We start from the raw sequence: 19,912 nt of genomic DNA, 5'->3' as shown, positions 1-19,912 counted from the left end.
ATTGCCACAAAAATCCGCCATTATGCACTGGGAGCCGGCAGTGAATGTTTTTGATTTCTATGTGTGAGTTTGCCTGTGCGTGCGCTTGGACCATTACAGCTTGTGAAGCCAGAACGCTCCATGTGCTCTTTGATCCAAGATCTGGTGATTACTGCAGAAAACGTACAGAACTGTAACTATGGTTATGACGTGATTAAAGTCAAGGACATACTTGATACAATCAGTGCAATCTAATTCAATTTCACACCAGTCACCACGATTTGATCAGGACTGGTTCAAAACTGCGGCGCTTTTTCAGTGGATATGAATCGCATTCTGGGGGCAGTCTGGGTTTTCTGATGGAGTGCAATCCTTAATTGATGCAAATGGAAGCCACTTCAAATGTATGCAAACGAGATGGAGAGTTTCTCCCACACGCTCGCTGCCGCAGAGGTGTTCGGGCACAGCTGTCGGCTCCCGCCAGCGCGCGTTCGCTCCCGGCCCGCGCTCCTCTCCCCCGCCGCTGACGAACGGACGGGCGGGGACCTCGCACCTGACTGCAGCCCCGCCGCGCGCTCCCTCGCACCCTCCTCCCCGCCCCGAGGTGAGAGGAGCGGAGGCGTGAGGCTCCGCGTGCGGGCTCCGTGTGCGGCGCGGGGAGGGGGAGCCGCCGATTAAACCCGCCGCGGCGCTGCCGCTACCGCTACCGCTCTGGCCTCCTCCGCACGACAGATGGGATTCCTGACGCAGCGGGTCACAAGACGGCCAAGTCGTTTTTGGCCGCGCCTTCTCGAGCAGATCGGGAGAGGAGAGGGCCGGGGACGAGACAATGGGCAGGATGTAAAGAGCAGAGCCAGCGCGCCCTGGCCGGGCCTCTGCCGCACAGAGCCGCTAAGACACAACACAGACAGCGCGGCCACGCGGGACACAGAAACACATGGACGGTAAGGAGCAGGCTAAGCAGACATCGCCCCACAGGCTAACTTCCTGTCAAATAATGGCACCATTCTAACCAAAAGTATTCAAATGCCTCATTCAAACTGCCATCGTTGCATAACGGGCCGTATTTAAAAACACTCCACACTCTCAAACGGTTGAGACTCCAGAGAAGGTTGCTAATGAAGAGAAGGATGAAAAAGGCCATGAAACTGGGTCACTAAAGGCCATGCATTCCAAGTCCCCGGTGAACAAAAAGGAGGGAAATTGATCCTCAAGCACTCTTTCACCATCAATACATGAGCCTGGTGGAACCAAGAGGCATTCTGTCTTGCCCTTTCATGCTCATCACGGGACACAGTCAGGGCCAACCTCTGGCCCGGAGGTGGCCGTCCAGCTCAGAAGATCCGGGGGAGGGGTTGTGGCAAATCGCCAGAAGGATTAAGGCGACTGACGCAAGCAGACCACCCTGTGGCTGGAATGTCACATGAAAGACAGAATTGGGCTCCCTTCACTGAAGAAGGCTGCCAGAGCCTGCAGTGCATTCTGTTAGCCTTGTTCTCTACAGCAGGGACGGGTCCTCCAGATGGAAGCACTGAAAACAGAACATTAGAGACGCAGTTTGGTCCCAGGAAGAGAGACATGGCGAGCAAGAGAGAGGGCGAGAAAGAGAGAGAGATGTACTGAATGCCAATAAATCACATGAACAAAATTTGAAAATATCTTACCGTATTATGTTATATCATCACATGGTCAGAACTCAATATTTGATTCCAGCTCACAGTCTTTGCTGAAACTGCTAACTCTGTCCATTAAACCCAGTGAGTTTCCCTGCAGTGCTTACAGGACAGTGTAAGGTATTGTGTTTCCATGGGAAATACTGCTCTCAAGAAAACATTACAATCCAGCCAATTACTGGGTTATTTGTTTTTTTATCCCATTATGTTGCAATTTCCCCGTTTCAGCACCAAACAGTGCAGAACTGAGACTCAAGCATTTCTTTGTGACTGTGGCCATTGTTCCCACTCTGCGAGGCCAGAGTAGACCAGGAGGATCTGTCACTTTTACAGGCCCATAAGTTACTGACCATTAAAATAAGCTACCGCTCTGTGAACCTCCTGACGTGTGACAGTCGTCAGCCCCTTGCTGCACCCCAGAAATCAATACAATACAGTAATCTCTGCTCCAGATAGGCAGCTATCTCCCTATTGTCTGCACTGACAGCCCGCACTTTCCCGCTTCCATACAAAGAAGCACACGCACACACGCACACATACACACACAGACACACGCACACACGCACACATACACACACAGACACACGCACACACACACACTTCAAGGTTTGCATATTTGGAACAAAGACTCATGTGGAGGTTAGACAACAGACAGAAGGTCTGCTTGATGCCATAACTGATGCCTGAGGTTAAAGTACAATGCACCCATGCAGTATGCCTGTGGTGCCATTGTTAACAGGCTGAGCAATAAATGTCTCTCTTATTATTATCAATGTTGGCAATAATAATAATAATAATAATAATAATAATAATAATAATAATAATAATAATAAATAATTAAATAAAAACAGAAACGACATGTGCGTGAACCACACTCAGGTTCAGACCATGAGGTCATCCCTTCATCTTCATTCCAAAGGATGCAATTAAAGCATGTTTCCCGGTGAATAAAGCCGCATTCAGACTCAGACCCTGACTGTCTAATATTCTGTGACAAACTATTCATTGGCGCAGGCGAAGGCTCTTTTCGAGTCTCTGCCATTTTAAGAACACATCAGCTTGCTTTGGATTTCAGACAGGCCCCATACACGCTTTGAGGAGGGGAGGAGTATGCAGACTGACAGCTGATCTCCCGACCAGACACCAGTAACACTGTCCCCGCTGCCACTGTCTGAGAACTCTCCAGAGCTCCCTTCTACTCAACATCTGGCCAGGGACAAGCTCTCACATCAACCTGTCAAAAAGCTGATCAATATTGTCAATCATTCTGCTGCGCAGCCAATCAGGGGCAAGGCTGCAAATGGTCTTGGCCACATCCCCTTGAGGTTTGAAACAGCTGAAAACAAAACAAGCTAGGCAATCTAAAAAATGACCATCTGGAGAGCCATGGAGTGCCATCACACAACATATCAACCAGCTGACATAGGCAGCGGCAAACATGTCAGCGTTATGAGAGACTCCAAGACCTGCTTGAGGGCCAACTAACACTCACACTCTCTGTATACAGCATTATTTGTACCAACACTGATAGATATCCACAAAAGCATTTCCAAAGCATTCCAGATATATTTTATTGATCTTAGATTGACATCACAGTTTCAGGGATTTATATGCATTGATGCAAGGAAAACACAAGCACAGATGACAGATTGAAAAAAAGCCCTTTCAAACCCTCTAAACAGATCCCATGCACACCCCCCATTGTTCACCATCTGAGAGACATGAAAATGAAGCAGCCATCTCATTAGCGAAGCTCTGTATGTACAGACTGCAGAGACAACATGCATCAGCTTCCCCCGCAATAACCACTCCGCGTAATTTAATAAGTGCTTTACAAGCCAAAGCATTAATTCAATTCAATTAGCTGTGTTACCTCCTGATATCCAGCAGTTTCCATGGACAGGTGCCCATAAAAGAAGACAAAACGATATGAATTTTCATTCTCACCAAAATAAAACAGTCTTTGAAAATGAGAGGCAAGCGTACGCAGACTTTCTATGATATTATGTAACATTTGACAGAAATACATTCAGCTGTATTCAAGTATTCTCCCTTTGACTTGTCTTGGTATCATGCTGTTGAAAACTGCCTGATTTTTGATTCCTAAAACTGAATTTAAGAAATATTTAAGCTTGTAAAGACTATAAAATCACTTCCTAAAATGTTCCAACAAATAATTTATACAATGTCAATAAACACAAAATAACACAAATTTCCTGTTCCTACCAATTAGCCTAAACGTTTATAAATCGGAACTCATCCTAAACTCCACCCAGGGAACACCCACAAATATCGTTATGCAATCAATTATTTTGCTATTTTTCCTCTGAAACCATTGACACATGATATAAAATTGATATACAGCCATTTTACCCCCTTTTCTTTAAGTATTGACAGCTTACAGCAATTTTAATGTTATGCATTTTCGCATTGCACATCTTTAATTTTGTTACCAATATTCTATTTCAATGGAGTTGTCATTGATCGCTGTCAATACAAGCCAACAAGTGCTCAAGTTTTTTTTTTAATTGATAATTATGACATGATGTATATTTTAAATTTGCATTTAAGTTTTAAAAACATAAAGTTATAGATAATTACTATTATTACTGTTGTTGTTGTTCTTATTCTTATTATTATTATTATTCATTAGGCCGGTTATATTTTTCATAGAGGTTTGCACACTTGATAATGTTAACAGAAAGTGTTCATAAGTGTAAGTTTCGTTTCAACTTTGGGGAGAGACACCCTGCTGAACAAGTGATTCTTTCTTAGTGAAGCCTAAAGTCTTAGGAGCATGCTAGCTAGTCGCCTTGTCTCCTCCCAAACCTATACATAATAGCCTAGTTAATGGCCTACAATATTGCAGCGCACGGTGCTTTTCACAAAAATAAATCTGATGCGTGTGTGTGGCCTAATAGCCTATATATCTCCATATGTAAAGGCATTAGCAAAATATTCATAATACAGTACATCTGCACAGCCACAAGGAAAAGTTTGTACGCATCCTCTGGAGCTTGCAGATGCATAAAAACATTTTCACATAAATCTAAAATTTCGGTGTAGATTTTCACGTGAAGATTAAATCTATTGAATTTAGGATCAAATCTGTGTGAAAGTTTTATAAATGAGGCCCCTGAACTACCCTCTGACAACACACAAGCCTGGAGTGCTTTTTATCCTTGTTTTCACCCGCTCAGTGCTGTCAGTCACTTCTCTGTTCCTTCAGGAGGAATAATAACACCCTGAAAACTATAAGAAAATCAATCTGCTCAATAATCCCACATTTATCGTCCTCTGTACTGAACAAGAACCCCATTTCAAAATGGGTCATTAGCTCGTTTTCTTAAATTAATGATGTCTTCAACAGCTAAACCTCAGATCCATATTCTCAACAGGATGAGGGACTTGAGACTTTGTGAGCATATCAATTTCACTTCTGTATTCTTTGAGGGGCTTTCTTGTATATTCACTGTTACAGGATATGAAACATTAGCTTCATTTTTGTATTTCAGCAGGTATGAAAGTCATTTTGTAAAAAAAAAACACAAGCACAAAACAAACTGAACTGACAATTGTTCCATTATACATAAATTTACATAAAATATTAAAAATCTGGAGAGGAAAACAAATGGTAGCACATCTACTGACTGAAAAATAACATTCTAAGTAGTCTGACTCTTGTTAAAATTCATAACCGGAAAGCAGCCATGATGCCTGACAAAGCAGCTAATCGGAAATTAGACTTCAGCACCTTTGACAGAATGATAACTTGAAACATTTAATATTTATAAGCTCCAGAAGATAATGAAACTAAAATAATTAATCACAGTAATTGCTAGAGCTTTTAATTACAGGGGATCTTTCTCCCATTACTAAAACCCACATCCAGAAATGGGAAAAAAAACTGACAATGGCCAATGAAATGATTTCCATATATTGATCAAAGCAAGCATTTGTCTGGAATGTGTCAGAACCCACTTCAAAACCTATTCTTGGAACATGTTTCATGTTTGATGCATTCATTGAATAATGGGGAGAAAGTAGGGATGATAACAAATATTCACGGATGCATCAGCAGCTGCATAGGACCAAAGCTAATGGTTAATGAACCACCTACATTTTCTGAAAACACAAATATATTTCAGTGTAATTTTTCCCAGTTGTCGCATACCATACTTCACCATTGGGTGGTCAGGGGTTTATTTTCAAACAAGGAGAGGGAGCATGCACAATACAGGTATACAGAGAATGCAGTTCTAGAAAATATCATGCAGTACCTTGATTAGATCACCACATGTGCTAGTTCTATTCGAAATTAAAGTAAATTTGAGTAAAAACAGTTCATAATAAAGAAAAATATGGAAAAATGTGAACTAATCAGCTAGTCTGTACCTCAGTAAACTGGATATAAGCCCTGGGTCTCTGTAAATTGAACCTGCAGTGCATGCTGTTAAAGTAAACTATTTGCATATTTGCAAATTCAAGTTGCTCATTGACACCAAGTCACTCATCGCTGTCTTTGCTACCAGACTACATTAGAAAAGTCTGTGTAATTACATTTTAAGCAAATGTTTTTAAGCAAAAGCATGCTACTCAAAATTTTGTTTAAAGTAGTGATTTTACCTCTTGCTCTTAAAATGATAATATGTACACTATTTAATAGATAATACTTCCAAATATGATGCCAATAGGCACTGGCATGCTGGTTTCAGAAGAACAGTGAATTCAGGTCTGAAAAAGCGGCAAAAAATTCACCAACCAGCAATGAATCGATACACCGACCAGCAGGTTTTTCCCCAAGGGAATGACAGTTATTTACTGGGAAGTCAGTCCAAAGTTTGTGATGTGGTATATTTAGCCTCTGCTGGTCAGAGTCATGATGCGTACTGCAGAAGTTCCTCAGATAAGAGAAAGATCCCTGGCTTGGCTCCAGGCTGGTTTTAGTCAACCTCTGCTGTGCAGCGGGCAGCAGCCTGCCCAGTGTTTCCCATATCATTAAACAACAGCAGTGTACTGCTGCTCAAGGAACCAGGAGCACTGCTACACCATGCCCTTGACCCTGCCATTATGCCTGTTTAATTCCGGATCTCTCATTTGATATAATTGGCACAGCACACTTTAAGCTTCATAGCCAAGCACTCGCCGTTGCATTCTTAAGACCAAGCTTTTCAGCGTGAATTGAATCTTGAGCGAACGCTCTGTCAAGACACTGGCAGACAGTGCATTATTGACAACTGATGAGAAGGGACACCTGGTGCAACATTCTCTGCGAGAATATTTTCCTTGTTTTGATTAATGTTTTGCCTTATGTATGGAATAGCCATAACTTCAGTGTAATCATTAGCTAATTAGCTAACATTACAAGTATGACGTTAGCTGGTTAAGGGCTATCATCCATAAAATTCCTAAATTTATCGTTAGCAAGCAATGTAACATTGGCCAGCTTGCTAACTTAAGCAAACTAACATTAGCTAACTAGCTAGGAAGATTAGTTTATTTAAATGTGAATTTGATATCGGTTGTAATTAGCTTGAATAAAGTTATTCATTGAAAACAACACATAACTAACAATATTCCCAGACAAATATAATTCACTGTTAAGACTTCTTGATAGTGATAGCATTCATTTTTTCCAAATGTCAATCAAATTCTTTTCACAGTAATTTGAGAGATGTAGAGCCCCCAGACCACCTGCTGCCCCAGACAAAAAGATCTTGGGGAAACGCTGCAGTCATTTCTGGCAGAAAGGAGTGGTGGTGATGTCTTAGTAGTTCGATACAAGGTATACAAGGTAACATGATTGAGCTTATATACACACATGCCATCAAAGCATTTTTATCTGCTGCTACTTGCTAAGACAACCTTTGAGCATTGGTTTCTCCTGCTAGCTGTAAGTGAACGTGGACACTTCTAGTAACCTTCCTGATGAGAATTCCTTTAATTACCACATCATAAGAGTCAGAATAAACACACTGAGGAATGTGAGGGAGAGAAAAACATTTTCCTTTAAACTGCAGGTCACTCACATACATATTTCCATTTCACTCAAGGGGAAAAAAAACATTAAAGAAGGAAATGTGCATTTGAACTATGACTGTACAAGCTGATTATAAATTATGCCTTTATGTTGAGACCTGCCCTCCTGCAAAGAAGACAGCATCTGAAAGCCCCATCTACTCCTGGTGCCACAGATTCATTTAAGGAAATTAGAGGATTTAAACAGTCGCTAATGACAACATTAGCCAGGTGAATACAGTCAGGGTTGGGGGGAGGACAATGCACATGATGGAAAATGTCTCCACTAAATCACAACATCAATGGCGCCAGATAGGCATTGCTTTACACTGTACAGAAACTCTTGATTTCCACAGAGCCAGTGTGCAACTGTGCATGTGCACTATTCAGACAGATCCCTAATATTAAGCAACGGGTGATATCGAGTAGATGACATTGTTTCAAACAATCTTCCGCTATAACTACTTCCAACACAGCCTCAATAATATTTCATGCAATCTGGATAAATCTTCCTCCAATGAGACTTGACAATTCGAGCCCAGTGCTGATTTCATACATACACCCACTACCAAAGCAGAAGAGCTTGGAGAGACGGAGAGGGGGGGGGGAGAAAAAGAGAGAGCACAAGAGAAAAAGAGGGGGGAGAGGGAGAGGGTGTGTGAGAGGGCGCTGAATCATGCAGGGCTAGGAGATATTCCCATCTCACTGGCAGAAGTCCCAAAATCTGCTTCATTCCATGAGAAAGGGAGGGGGGGTCAAGCACCTCAGGCTCACATCAATAGTGAAACGGAAGCTTGGTGGGGCTCAGTGCAGTATTTCTACTGTGTGGGTTTCTAGGCCCACAATTCTTCCACTGGACCAGTTCATCTGCTGTAGCGTCTTTGTCATCGGCGAAAACTTGGCGTGGGAGGCTCCCAAGTAAAGCAAAACCAATGTGAAACATCAGAAAAAGAGGAAGGTGTTATTGCAGTTCATCACTTCCAGACACTCTATCATAGCAGCAGATCTGATTTTATACCTTTGTTAACCACTGCACGCATTCTGATGCCTTTATGTGCTTCATCTGCCTAACCAGACTTCAGAATCACTCCAAAAAGGGTGAGAGGGTTATAAAAAGGGTAATAAAATAAATGCTTAGCACCAGGAGTGCATTAGCAGACTGAGACGCAGAAACATCAGGGATAAAACATGACGGCTGTCAGACACACAAACGCTTGTGCCGTACACTGATGAGCACACACACTTATTCAAATACTAATTTAAAGAAATAAATACAAAATTGAAATATCAATTTGTTATGTGTAATTACTACAGATACTTGAGAAATAATATTTCAAATGAAATTTTTAATATATTTCATGAAATAAGAGAGCATCTCCAAACAAGCCATTAACTCCCCCCCCCCATCCTGCATGTATTGATCATCTGACTCCAACCCCACTCTTGAGAATCTGCAACTTTGTGGGTTGCACTCTCTGACAGTGGAGGGAATAACATGCCTGGTAATTGAGCACATCTGAGATTAAACATGGACCACAATGCGTTAAACTACTGGAATTCAACTGCTTAAAATATTTTAAATGACCTCATAAAACGAAATAACAAATATTTAAGATATCCTGTTTCACATTTGATATGTGAATGTTTTTAAATAACTCAAATAATCTGCAATAAAGTATTTAGCAATAAACAATATTTGCACATGTATTTTAACATAAATAATGGAAATAAATGTATTTGAATGGATATGAAATATTAAAAAATAATTGTTTGACTCAGGTCTCTATCACAAACACACACACACACACACACACACACACACAACCTGAATCCCTTTAAATCTCTTTGAAGCCAGCTTCCAGGAATGTGGGCCTTTAACTAATCAGGCGGTAGAGAGGACCATTGAGAAAGTGTCAGTGTTTGTAGACAAGAGAGGTGCTCACACAGACATGAAAATAAAGGAGCTCTTATATGTGGAGCAGCCCCCCATGCCAGTGGAAGGAAGCAAACAATGTGCCTTCATGGTGCATACGAAAAACAGCCCTAGAGAACAGCGTGTTAGGAGAGAGAGAGAGAAACCCTACAGATTTGGTGATCCTGGAACAGGGCACAAAAACAGACTTGTGGAGGAGGGTGTCTAAGACAATCATCCTCCTGTCATCCACAAGGACATCCTTGCATATTAAAACAAATGTGTCCTTGCGCCTAGGCTGCATAAGTGCTCAAATTTCCCCCCAAAAAAACTGTATTATGCCATGAAATGATCACATTTAGGTATCCATACATTCAGATCAAAGTGCAGTGAATAACAGATAAAGAGGATGAAATTGAAGGTAAAATGAGAGTTGCATGTTTATCTCCTCGTATCCGGTCAGTTTCCATACATTTCTGATACCCGCAACTGCATGCAGCACATCAAAGAGAATGGGCTGCTCAACACTCTCAGAACGTATGATAAAATGGAAATCCCTTTACAAATAGCCCCACTTAAGGCAAGCATATGTGAACATTAAAGACTTTCTGTCATCAGCACTCACAAATGAAGACTCCCTCCAACAGCCAAGACAGAAATCACACAAAGCAAGACTTGTGTAATTCTGTTTTTTCTGTTTTCTCTGGCGGAGAAGGGCTCCACATGCTTAACGGTAATGCTGTGGGAAGCTTTTGTAACTTCGGTTTTTTTAAAGGTCATGTGGAATTTTTAAACTCCACTGATATTACATCCTTTAACACAGTCTCATTTCCTTCGGCAAGTGAAACACTTGGAACATCTATTCTCACCTTAAATAACAGTGAGAGAGCGGGAGACTTGGATTGGTATCACCTCTAATACCAATCAGACACTTGCCAAAATAATTTCCAGTTATCCTTGGTTTAGGAGGTTTTCTTTGGTTTTACAGAAGAACAGCCCTGAAATTATGTGTCCAAACGATCCCATCATTAAAATGCCTATATAGACTACCAAGAAATAATGATAACCCGTCCTAATTACAGCTGCTAACAATAGGAATAACACTATTCTTAAAACTTCATATTATAGAAAGGGAACCACTCTTGCAGATCAGATAGGTATTAAATATGTATTTTACTCATAAATATTCTTGCCAAAACATTGTATGTGTCCCACTTATGAATTTAGAGTGACAGCAAGAAAAAAAGGCTTACAAGAATGTAAATAAACTTGAGTTATATTAATATCTGTTCTAATGGGTGAACTCTGTGAGGCATAGTATAGACCAAATGGTAAAACTGAAATAAAAATCCCCCATTGGTTCCACTACTGTAAGCCATGCTATTTCAAAAGCTTGGACTTTTCTGACATGGATATTTACAGAGAGGCTTACAGTACCTCATTACTGACAGCTAAAAGCACTGGGAGAACTGCTCGTCTCCAGGTTGCCTGCAAATGAATCAATAGCCTGTGGCTGATTCCGATACATATTTGCAGCCGTTAACTGAGGAAATCAGAAAAAAAAGACCCACAACAGCTCAACAGCCACTGACATCATTATGTAACGCTTGAGGCCCTTTTGGTCTTTGTTCATCTTTCCTGTGCCAGTCTCTGAAAGACCAAGGTTTTCATTGCAGGAAACATTCTTACTATCACACAGACACACCATAAAAAGCACAGAAAAATCCCAGCCCATAAATCCACAATGCAATACATCACTATAATAGCTGAAATGCAAATCAATAGCTGGTTGGAGGGCTACTCAGTCATGTGATCTTCAGGCGGCAGGGTTAGTATCAGGCACCAGAGCAAGAGAAGCAGAAACCATCCAGTTGATGAATGTGCCTGCGATTGGTGTATGCCGCCCTAAGAACAGCTGCAGCTTTCAGAGAGAAATATACAGCACGTTCACAGATTAATAGTTGGAATCCTGGGAAATTTATAACTTCTGGAGCTTTGCTGGGAAAGCCTATTGGTTTTGTACAAACTGTCAGGATGTCAATATGTATCCATGGGGCATTTTGCTAACTGGTTCTAATGTTTCAACAATTGATACGCATTTTTTAAAATGAAAAGCCTATTTTTTCCATTTTCATTTTCCAGGTTCTATACACTAAACCCCAAATTACCAGCAGGGACTTCCTAAGGGTCTGCATGAGGGAGGGAGTGTTTTCTTTCCCGGTACAAAATCGACAGGGGGGGGAGTAACGTAATAGGTTTCAGATGATGTTAAGTGGAACTCGTTATCACCAACAGATTGCCAACGTTTCATAAATTCTCCGTTCTCGCTGCTATTTCTTGCTAGCTAGCATGCGATGTTCTAGGCCAAATCTATGCAACACAGTGTGAAATTATGCACATGTGCCAATCAGTAGGTCTGCTACCCATTTCCCCAGAGAGACAGTATTTAGAGCATTTACATCAAATTACCATCTCTGCTCTGATTTGGAAAACTGGTCCAGACAGCCGTGATTTGGATGAATCATTTTAGGAGCCAAGAGCAGTGCTACTTGCGGGTATAGGGAATATGCAGTGTGTGAAGAGGAAAGTCAGTTTTTTCAGTGCTAAAAAAATAAGCGTTCTCAAAGCTAGAAGTGAAACTAGTTATTTTTGCAACAGGTGGGTCACAGTTTGGGCCAGAGTGACACGAGTGACAGTCAAGAAATGGAAAACACTATCTTTTAATATAATAATATTTACCTCCCTATTACACACAACAAAACAGCCAATTCTTCAACTGTGCATAACACGATTATTATGTAAACAGAGACAGAAGTCAGCAAAACCCTTTTTTATGTACAGTAAAACATTACAAAAAAATAACAAAATATCCTCCCAGCTACAGCTTAAATACCGAGCTGTAATAGGCAATACCAGCACACCCCTCCCCCAATGCCAATCCCTTCCAGCTTCGCAAGGTAGTCAAGTCAAAAATCCAATAATGTTTCCGTATACAACATGCTACTTCTTTAAATAGCTTCTTAAACTCACTGAACAGGAATCTATTTTTCATGCCTTCTGATGCACAGGATACATTTACTGTGATTATAAACCCTATCGGCTGTCTCTTTCTTGTACACAGACTAAAGGGATAGTTCACTTGGAGTTTTTACCATAAAATTTTGGTTTTAGTGCATGTTTTTTCATTGACTGAGAGACTTTCGTGCGTGACAAGGAATATTTTAAATACAGAAGTTTCCGACTACCTACTGGCTTTACAATGAATAGTGTAACAGCATCAATGGGTTTGTGATTTACAGCAAGAACATACACTTCAACTAACTCCAAACAGCTGGTACAATGACATTATGTCTCCAGAGGCTGTACATATGACCATATCAACTTAATAGAATTTATTCACAATTATAAGCATAAAAATATGTATTTATTTTTTTAATTTTGGTGCAAGCCCTTCGCCCCCAAGGTTCAGGGAACCTTAACCAAAGAAATGTGGTTTACATGCAGCTGTCCTGGCCAAAGGGTCTACTACGTAACTGAAATTGAAGACTATTATGTCTGACTACGAAACGGAAAAGTGTTTAAGCTACATTGCTAAAGGTTATTTATTGGAAGCTGAATTTATGGATGAGGAGTTGCAACAGATAAAGGCTGAGTGGGGGAAGAGGGAGGGAGAACTGGCCTGCTGATATCCCGTTAGAGGACAACTAGCCTTATTTAGATCCCAGCTGTCTAAAGGTAGTTGGCGAACGTGACATGATGAGAGGTTTTGTTCATTCCTTCCCCACAAGTTGTAATTGGACAAGCAGGAACCATTTCAGTCCCTTCGATTTGTTGCTGCTTTGAGGCACTTCTCGCCATGCCTGGTAGGTAGTACTGTTGATACAGGAAGCAATGAGTGCATCCGTGAGTGCAGCAGTATCAGGCTGCATGCATGACTGGAAATTGTTCCAACAGAAGAGGAAATTAAATGCAACTTTAAAATGGTAATAATCAGGTAATATACACATACAACTTCTGGAAGCATAATGTTGCAGTACAAGCTGCTTTGGAGTTACTTGAAGTGTAGCTAGTTTCTTGCTGTAAACCACTAACCTCGCCCCAATGCCTGCCATTATGAAGCCAGCAGGTTACAAGAAACTTCTGTACTAAAATACCCTTCATAGCACACAAGAATTATCACATCAAAATCATACACTGAAACAAAGCTGAAACAAAATATTTTAATAAAACTCCAGACAGTGAACTGCTCCTCTAAGCTCACCTTCACCCTCGGGCCGGCATAAGGACACAAACGTCCCACGGCAGGACGAGCAGGACTACTGTCACAAGCAAACAGACGCACTGGTGCACAGAGGCACCATGTGAGAGATGCTAACATTAGGACCTCTGACAGCCTCAAATGTCTGCCAGTCTACCATTTCCCCACACTTAGAGTAAATAAAAAAGAAGCTTGTAAACAGTGGGTCATCCTTTGCTCCACCCTATTATTTTCTACTATCTCTGACTAATTGTGTCAGTTGCCTCTGACTGATACTGTGGAGAGCTGGGTTCTGTAAAGTGAGGTCTTTCAGTTTCAGTTTGCGTTTCCACACTTCCTTATCAAAACTGAAAATTTGAACTGCTCAATAGCCACAGCTATAGTGTGCACATCAAAAGAGTCTCAAGAAAAGTGAAAAACGCCAAACTTTAAAAGTTAAAGCTAACACTGGGCTTGTATCCATATTTGGAAAAACACTGGGAGTTGCCCTGTTCCCTGTCTCACACTGTGAGTGACAACTTATCGAGCAGCAGCTACTCCCAGTGAGAGGCATGGTTCACACTGTGTTGCCGCATGTACTTTACAGCACGTGCTTTGGTTTAGGGGGGCTTGCCTACATCACACACACAGCCTTGGGACAAATACCTTTCTTCAAAAATTTGGCTCCCAATCACCTTCATTAGAACACCAAAAGCAGATTTGCTGTGCATTACTATGTTGCTGTAAAAGATGCAGAGGGCAATACTGCATTTCTTGTGCAGGACCAAGAGGGGAACAGTAGAGGAACATGCGTAATGGAACAGCAGCATCAGCTGTTCTCTTGGCCTCTTGTTGTGCTTCTCTTTCATGGGCGCCAGCCCAGAACCAGAGGCCTGTATTGGGGGGGGGGGGGGGGGGCAGCACCAAGCAGAGCCAGAAACTGATAATGTCATGACTGTGGATAATATGTATAAAGAAAAAATAACTATGACGCAAACGTTCTGACCGGCAAAACAGAATGGAGTCATTGGTAGAATTTGATAAATCCTAAGTGTCTCCTTTGCTATGTTTACACTGCTCATTTCAAGTGACCACAAGTAAATATGATACGCAAAGGAGTAATGCCACAAAACATGAATAATTTCATCATCAGGGGATACTTCCATACCAAATTGAAAGTAAGTTACCAAAACAAAGTAATTGAGGATATTTCCACTGGCATGAAGTAGCACAGCTACCAGAGGTCTTCACTTCAGGACTATCTGCTTATTGGTCAATAGTACGGATCTGTGTGATATCAGGCCATTTGCGCATGTGTGTCAGGTCAGAATCAAATACCTTCAGTAAACACACAAAACTGATAAGGGTTACATATGAAAACGAGTGTGAACAGCAAATTTTAAAGTATATTAAAAAACAGTGTGTAAATGCAGTACTTCTGAATTACAGAGCATGTCCCAGAATGCCCTTCAGGCTACAGAACTACAGTGGGCTGCTCACCCTGTACTGCCCCGACCCCAGCCATCAGGGGCAAGAAATCTACTATTGCTGGAAGCTTGAATATTGCTACCCCCTTTGATGTACGTGTATGTACAGAACGTGTGTGTGTGTGTGTGTGTGTGCGTGTGTGTGCTTGTGTAGAGGTCTGAGCCTTTAGATTCCTCAAGTTGCCCCACAGTGCTTTGTTGTGCAGACATCCCAGTCAATGGATTCTGAGACATACAGACGCGTGAAATCTGTTGTGATGCCTCCTCTCTAAAGGGCCTCATCTGCGACTACAACAGACTCTGGCACTCAGACACAGACGGCTTCACAGCTTATTGTGCCATTCAAACTCTCAATAAAGACTGCAGCAGGAACTACAAAACAATTAGGAAGAACACATTTTAAACTACCAGCAAAATAAAGAACAAAACACAAAATGTCTGAACATTCACAAACATTACCGACAACAAAGAAACAAAATACTGATAGGCTTTTCATGAATAGACAACCTAGTTTCTACCATTACACGAGCATGTTTTCTGCCTCCCCGGGGTTTACAAAAAGATCTGATTACACGGTTGTTTCAGGTTCCAGCATTGAAATCTAGTACACCAACACAATATAAATGAGTGAACAAGGGTACGATGCCACGACACCTGAAATATTTAGAAGCATTCTGAATGACCTGTTTTCGATCAGAAGCTTTGAAGCGTGTTCTGCAGGTTTCAGTAAGAATAAGATAGCTGACTTTCTGCAACTGTCCTCTGAATAGCTGCTGCTAAAAGGCTTTTCTGTCCAGCTCTCAACAAAAGCCCCTACTTCATCTCCAAACACAATCTCTGTGCAATATCTTTCTGTGTGTGTGCGTCTGAGTGTGCGCGCGCGAGAGTAGAGGGACGTGGGGGTGATGTTAGCATAGTGGTCTCTATGGGCAACCAGCGAAGAATCCCCTGCTGCTCTGGTGAATGTCGCTGGGAGGGGAGGACAAAAGACAATCTTCTAGGAATTATTCTAATTCATTTTGTGGATGAGGTTTGGGTAATCTCCTCGGAGAGGCCCCAGCACAGCGGCAGTGTGTGACAAGACTCCCAACTGTGGGACAGCAACATGGGCTTCCTACAAACTAGAGACATGCCTGGCTAATTTTTCCACATGCCTCCCTTTTTCATGAGGAGACAAACTCGAGACTAAAGCACAAACATACTCATTAAACTTAAATTAACATGCACAGGGTGGCACAATGCCAGTACACAATACCTTGGCCTCCAATCACAGTATCTTGTTTGCTGCATGCCAGATGATGCCCGTTATGAGAAAGCGTGGTACTTACACTGCACAGAGGCAGAATGTGCTGAAAGGCGTCAGTTCAAAATATACAAACCAAATCACTAAACTGAAACCACTAGAGGGAGACCAGTACAGGCACCTGTGTAACATTGTGTACTCCTCCTAAAGAGGACAATAGCTCCTCTTTACCATTGCATAGTGCACATTATATGTGCAGTTGTTGTGAGTGGTTCGGATGGCCAACAGGCATTAGGCATACTTCAAAGCATGCAAAAGGTAGCCTAGAATAGCCTACGGTAACCTCATTTTCAGGAGGACAAACATTACATATCATGGATTTGTTGCCACAAGATGTCATTCTTCTGACTTCAAGACTTTTCACCACCAATGACAACAACATCAAAATACCATAATGTTTCTAAGATTTTATCATGAGGAAACTCAAACAGTTCAGTTATGGCTGTGTCTGTATACTGTGTACATTAACAGAGTGGGCAAATTCTGTCAACTGAATATGGACATTGTTCCTATAGGTCTACATATGAATCACTGTGTTATCATTTGATTATGTTTGATATTATCCTTTCATGCCCTGCGATTAATTTCCCCGATAAGACTCATAAGAAACTTTTTCTCTCAGACAGTTCCTGTAATGTGAATCATAGTATTATTTTCTTTCCAAGATTTTGAAAACCCAAGGTATTATCCAGTCTGTGCCACATCAAGTCTTACAAATCTACATCCTGGGAGTGTTTCTGCCTCAGAAGTTAGTCAACTGAAAACCATAAAAACTTCTGCCATTTTATTATGTGATAAATACTCAAATGGCTCTTGGTTGACACTCCTCCAACTCAATCACAATCTCATGTCCCACAATCTCAATCTGAACACAGTTCTGTGAAGTGACTCCTGAAATTGCTTATCATTTTACATAAACCGCTGCAGCATAACCAATGCACAACACTCACTCCTGCCTGTTCAGTTTAATTTAAATTGATTTAAGCATTAAAACATAGTTTAAATATTTAAATTTTTTGACTAAATACAAGCGTCTCAGACGACAAAAACATGTTGCAATGGGAAAAAAATATTTTATTTAATTTTTATTGAATGACCCTTGTAGAGTATGTTTCAGTATACAGGATGTATGATTCTTGAGATTAAACGGGACAAAAATGAATCGCAGGGACTTCTGAGGATATAGTGTGTGTGCGTGTGCGCGCGTGCCTATCTTGCGTTTACGTGTCCGATTTGTATTTGCCAAAAGGTTAGTGGCTAGTAGCCTACTGTGTGTACGTCACTTTTCATTTTCGGAGTTTCGGGCGGCCAGACCTGTCTGGCAAGTTAACTGTCTACAATGCTATAATGTTTCGGCTAGAACTAACTCCGCATCCTGCTGGTTTGACAATTCGGCAAATGTAGTTATTTTAAATTGTCATAAATAAAAATGCATTAAACATCAGCATCGACCGTACTTCAAGGAAGAGTATCATTTTCGCCACATTCCTCACACGTGAATTTAACAGTCCTTACAACCACGCTGCGTTAATAAACTCCGTCCCTGTCGCTTTGAAAACTTTCTTTAAGGTTAGCTACGAGTCGCTGTTTGCTTAATGTTATTCGACATTTGTAAATGACGGTTTTCCACCTTTTAATATGCTGTCGGATTTTCAGATGAATACAGATATGTTTTGAGTTATTTGACTTACGACAGTTTTCTTCGTCACTGTTGTCAGAGCAGTCATCATCATCGTCACACCTCCAGATGGACGGTATACATCGTCCGTTTTTGCATTGAAACTGACCATTCTCACAATCCGTTTGTGTCCCTGCATTGGTAGAGAAGACGCCAAATTTACATTCGAGTGGCATCAAATTGCCCAACAAAGTCACACAGAGGCAAATATTTCCTCGAGATACTACTTGTACGACCATATAGCCTACTAATGTTAATCAAACTGAATCCGTAGGCATCCCAATTGGTGGGTCTTTAGGGCATTACCTCATGGCTATCTCGTTATTAGTAGGCTACAACTGACTCAGTTCATAAACTGTATGTCGTATTGAGACAAAGCGATGCAATTTCATTTCAAATTGGGGTTGAACTTGCTTTTGATATCTAATATAGGATCATTCCCGTGTTGCCGTTCATTGCACAATGAAATACCGTATCTGTGGAACAGTGAACATATTTCCAAATTCATTTCCTCGTCGCTCTGGTATATAGCCTGGTTATAAACAATATATCGTAACAAAATGAAATACGTCGGCGGTCTATACACACATAAGGGAAATAGCCTACTTAATTCTTCATATACCTGTCATAGTCTACATCCACATGTACTCAGACACAGTAACATTTCTATCCGCCACTTGTAATTAAATTACACAAGTAAAAGAAAATTATACAGATGGACAACAAAAGAACACAATACGCAAGCAAAAAATTCAATTTGTAGTTTTTAAACGGGTAGCTTGCACCCGCGGCAGGCGCTGCTAAACTGAAAGCATGCATCTGCGCTCCGTCTTGTAGTGACCCATTCATACAGATGCATGACAAAATTGTCAAGTTCAAAATAAATCGCAACCCACCTTTTGAAGAATGTAGCTCCATTAGTAACAAATGTAACAGCATTATCTTCCCTATTTCTGCCCACATCTCTTATAGAAGTGAATTGTGTTCATGTAAAAAAAACAAACAAAGCCACCCTTCACTCCCCTTCCACGAGCAGTGCTACTGTTGTACCTCTCTCACTGTACCCTCTCCTGCTTCACGAGCAATTTGAATCGGTGACGATGACGTTTATGGGCGGGATTATGCCTGCAGTAAAATAAGAAAAAATCATACATCGCCACATGCGACCGGCGTAGTGACCTGCACTCCTCCATTAGACTGGGGATGTTCTTATTTTTATAATACCCAAAACACATTATATGGGCATAAAAATTCGCAGCTGCAAGTGGAAACAGTTGTTTTCAAACTCGGTCCTGGGGTACCACAATGTATTCTGGTTTTCGTTCCGGTCACAATTACAATCCCAGAATTTTAACAAATTGTTAATTCTTCTTAATTCGGTGCTTTTCATGTTTAAAGGGATTCCTTACCCCTTAAGCCACATTATGTCAGAAATAGCCATATTTTCCATGAATAATAAAAGTCCCTTGTTCATAATTGTGCCTATTGCGCTATATTGCAATAGCACTGCAATTCCATTAATATGAGTAAGTAAAAATTTTGACTGACAAAATTGAAGACTGAGGCGAGTCAATACACTCTCAGAAATAAAGGTATAGTGGAGGTACATTTTAGTTCATTCAGGA

General features: G+C 41.1%; 1 protein-coding gene across 4 annotated transcripts in view; it reads right to left on the bottom strand.

Annotated features, from left to right (window-relative positions):
* The window catches only part of lrp8 (low density lipoprotein receptor-related protein 8, apolipoprotein e receptor), a 114,453-nt gene extending 95,078 nt beyond the window's left edge, over positions 1 to 19,375 (bottom strand). For all 4 annotated transcript variants that reach the window (XM_035413702.1, XM_035413703.1, XM_035413699.1 and 1 more), the window contains exons 1-2: positions 19,184 to 19,375; positions 18,301 to 18,420 (exon numbers count right to left, since the gene is read on the bottom strand). In XM_035413702.1, the coding sequence (XP_035269593.1) occupies positions 18,301 to 18,420; positions 19,184 to 19,250 (187 nt within the window). In that variant the 5' untranslated portion in view covers positions 19,251 to 19,375. The remainder of the gene's footprint in view (positions 1 to 18,300; positions 18,421 to 19,183) is intronic.
* Positions 19,376 to 19,912: the final 537 nt, after the last annotated feature.

The sequence above is a fragment of the Anguilla anguilla genome, chromosome 4 (genome assembly GCF_013347855.1).
Source record: "Anguilla anguilla isolate fAngAng1 chromosome 4, fAngAng1.pri, whole genome shotgun sequence".
NCBI classification, from domain to species: Eukaryota; Metazoa; Chordata; class Actinopteri; order Anguilliformes; family Anguillidae; genus Anguilla; species Anguilla anguilla.
Note: the sequence above shows the minus strand (reverse complement) of the source record. Positions and strands in the feature narration are given on the sequence as shown.